Here is a 2,366-nt window from a genome sequence, read left to right as displayed (position 1 = left end):
ATAAGACTTCAAGTATGATTCTCAACATGGTATCACAGCCATAATTTTTTTCTTTTCTATTCGGTTATGGCAACAGATGCAGTATCTAATGGTGATCATCAGTCTGTTCACACGGCCACAACTGTAGCTGCTTCTTCTCCTGATCTTAGATATGCTTTCTCGCATAAACTTCATCAGTTTCCTAAACATGACACGGTGAAACTTACTGCTAATAACTTTCTTTTATGGAAACAGCAAATCTTGCTGATTCTTGAAGGATATGGTTTGCATGAATTTGTTCTCGAAACAGTTCAGGTTCCTCCACAGTCTGTTCTTGACAGTAATGGTTCTTCTGTTTCTAATCCTGATTTTGTTTTTCATAAGCAACAAGACAAGCTATTGGCTTCTTGGCTGTTGTCCACCATTTCTGACAGTATTCTTGTTCATCTTACTAGGGCTGGATCGAGTTTTGATGTGTGGAGTACTGTTCTCAGAAGGTTTGCTGCTAAGTCGTCTTTAACAGTGTTGACTTTTAGACATTCGTTATATTCACAGAAAAAAGGTCAATTGTCCATTCAAGAATATCTAGCCAAGATTCAAGGTCAGTGTGATACTTTACTTGCTGTTGGTACTAACACTTCTAACCAAGAACAGATCAATATCATTCTTGCTGGTTTACCTGTGAAGTATGAATCAATACGCATTATCGCATCAGCAATGAATGTTTCTCTTGACTACCTTACGAAAATGCTGACTGATTCTGAGGCTCGACAATAAGATCTTGTTTCAAGTATATCTTTGAAGGCAAATGTTGTTCAACATACTGAGTCTGACGCTAGGCAGGCTAAACAATTTGGTCATGAGTCTTGATCATCTTTTAGAGGTGGTGGTTCCAAGGATTTCATCCACTTCATTGTTTTGTGAAGGACATCAAGACAGTGACCATATTACTGGTGGGGTGCATGCATAATGGAATGTATCAGTTTAATCTCTCTCAACATCCCAGTACTTTGGAAAATCTCAGCATTTCTGCTGGTTCAACTGCAGTTTATACAGCACAGTCAGGAGTGTATTCTTCTGGTGATTCGGTCTTCGAACTGTGGCACAGGCGTCTTGGACATCCTTATCATAGGACTGTTGCTACAATTCTTCAGAAATGTAATGTTGTATCAAAGAATTATAAATTGAGCTCTCTTTGCTCAGCTTGTCAGCTTGGAAAATGCCAAAAACTTCTTTTTTTACCTTCAAATACTGTTTATTCAGCTCCTTTTAAGCTGATTGTTTCGGATCTTTGGGGACCTGCTCCTATGATATCTGATGAATGTCTTTATTACATGTTGTTTGTGGATGCTTACTCACGATACACTTGGTCGTATTTGATTAAAAGTAAATCTGAGGCTGTGACTAAGTTTCTTCAAATTTAAAAACTTGTTGAAGTACAGTTTGGTTGTAAGATACGAGCTCTCCAAACAGACTGGGGAGGAGAGTATCGTCCATTTCAAAGGCTATTAGCGTCGCTTGGGATACAGCATCGCATTTCCTATCCTCACACTTCAGAACAAAATGGGTTGGTAGAGAGAAAGCATCGTCATGTTGTCGATACTGGGTTGACTTTACTAGCTCAGGCTAGTATGCCTATATGCTTCTAGACTCATGCTTTTACTAGTGCAGTGTATCTCATTAATAAACTTTTAACACTAGTGTTCAATGGTAAATCGCCCCATGAGGTTCTCCATAAGACTGTTCCTAATTACCAGCATCTAAAAATTTTTGGTTGTCGATGCTATCCGTATCTTAAACCATTTCAGGCTCACAAGTTACAGTTCCGATCTCAGCCTTGTGTTTTTCTTGGCTACAGTATGGCTCACAAAGGGTACAAGTGTCTTCCTGAGAATAATAAAGTTTTGTGTCCAGACATGTCATATTCGATGAGGTTGCTTTCCTTTTAAGGTTAGTTATACGTTCGCAAGTGCTTCCCAGTTTGCTCGTGACCTTACTAAATTTCAACATCAGCAGTCTGCTGTTCCTATTATGGTACCTCGCTCTGGGTTAGACAGCTCTTCAGATTCAACTATTCAAGAACCTCTTATGCCACGATCTAATACTTCACACGTGTGTCCACAAGTAAGTTGCTCACCTGTGCATATGGTTTCTAATAGTCCCTCTTCTATTTTTTCAGGACAGAATTCAGTATCTTCCAACTCTTCGATGAATTTTAATAGTTGTTTACCGAGTCAACCTATTCGAGCTTCTTTAGTCAATTTTCATCCCATGCAAACGAGATCCAAAAGTGGGATTTTCAAGCCCAAGGTTTTGTCTGCAGCGCTAACAATAGTTGAACCTGTTACAATTGAGCAGGCCTTCACAAGCAAAGAGTGGACTCTTGC

At 39.3% G+C, this 2,366-nt stretch overlaps 1 protein-coding gene across 2 annotated transcripts; it reads left to right on the top strand.

Annotated features, from left to right (window-relative positions):
• LOC121217835 (uncharacterized) lies at positions 1-1,189 on the top strand. 2 transcript variants are annotated; one of them, XM_041094282.1, is made up of 2 exons: positions 1-294; positions 435-1,189. In XM_041094282.1, exons 1-2 carry the CDS (start codon positions 260-262, stop codon positions 754-756), a joined length of 357 nt encoding a protein of 118 aa, XP_040950216.1. In that variant the 5' UTR covers positions 1-259; the 3' UTR covers positions 757-1,189. The 2 variants fall into 2 exon arrangements, with proteins under 2 accessions (XP_040950216.1, XP_040950217.1); XM_041094283.1 differs by having other exon boundaries at positions 1-319.
• The last annotated feature ends 1,177 nt before the right edge of the window (positions 1,190-2,366 follow it).

This window comes from Gossypium hirsutum, chromosome D05 (assembly GCF_007990345.1).
Source record: "Gossypium hirsutum isolate 1008001.06 chromosome D05, Gossypium_hirsutum_v2.1, whole genome shotgun sequence".
Lineage (NCBI taxonomy): Eukaryota > Viridiplantae > Streptophyta > Magnoliopsida > Malvales > Malvaceae > Gossypium > Gossypium hirsutum.
The sequence above is the reverse complement of the archived record's forward strand: the minus strand, read 5'-3'. Positions and strand labels throughout refer to the sequence as shown.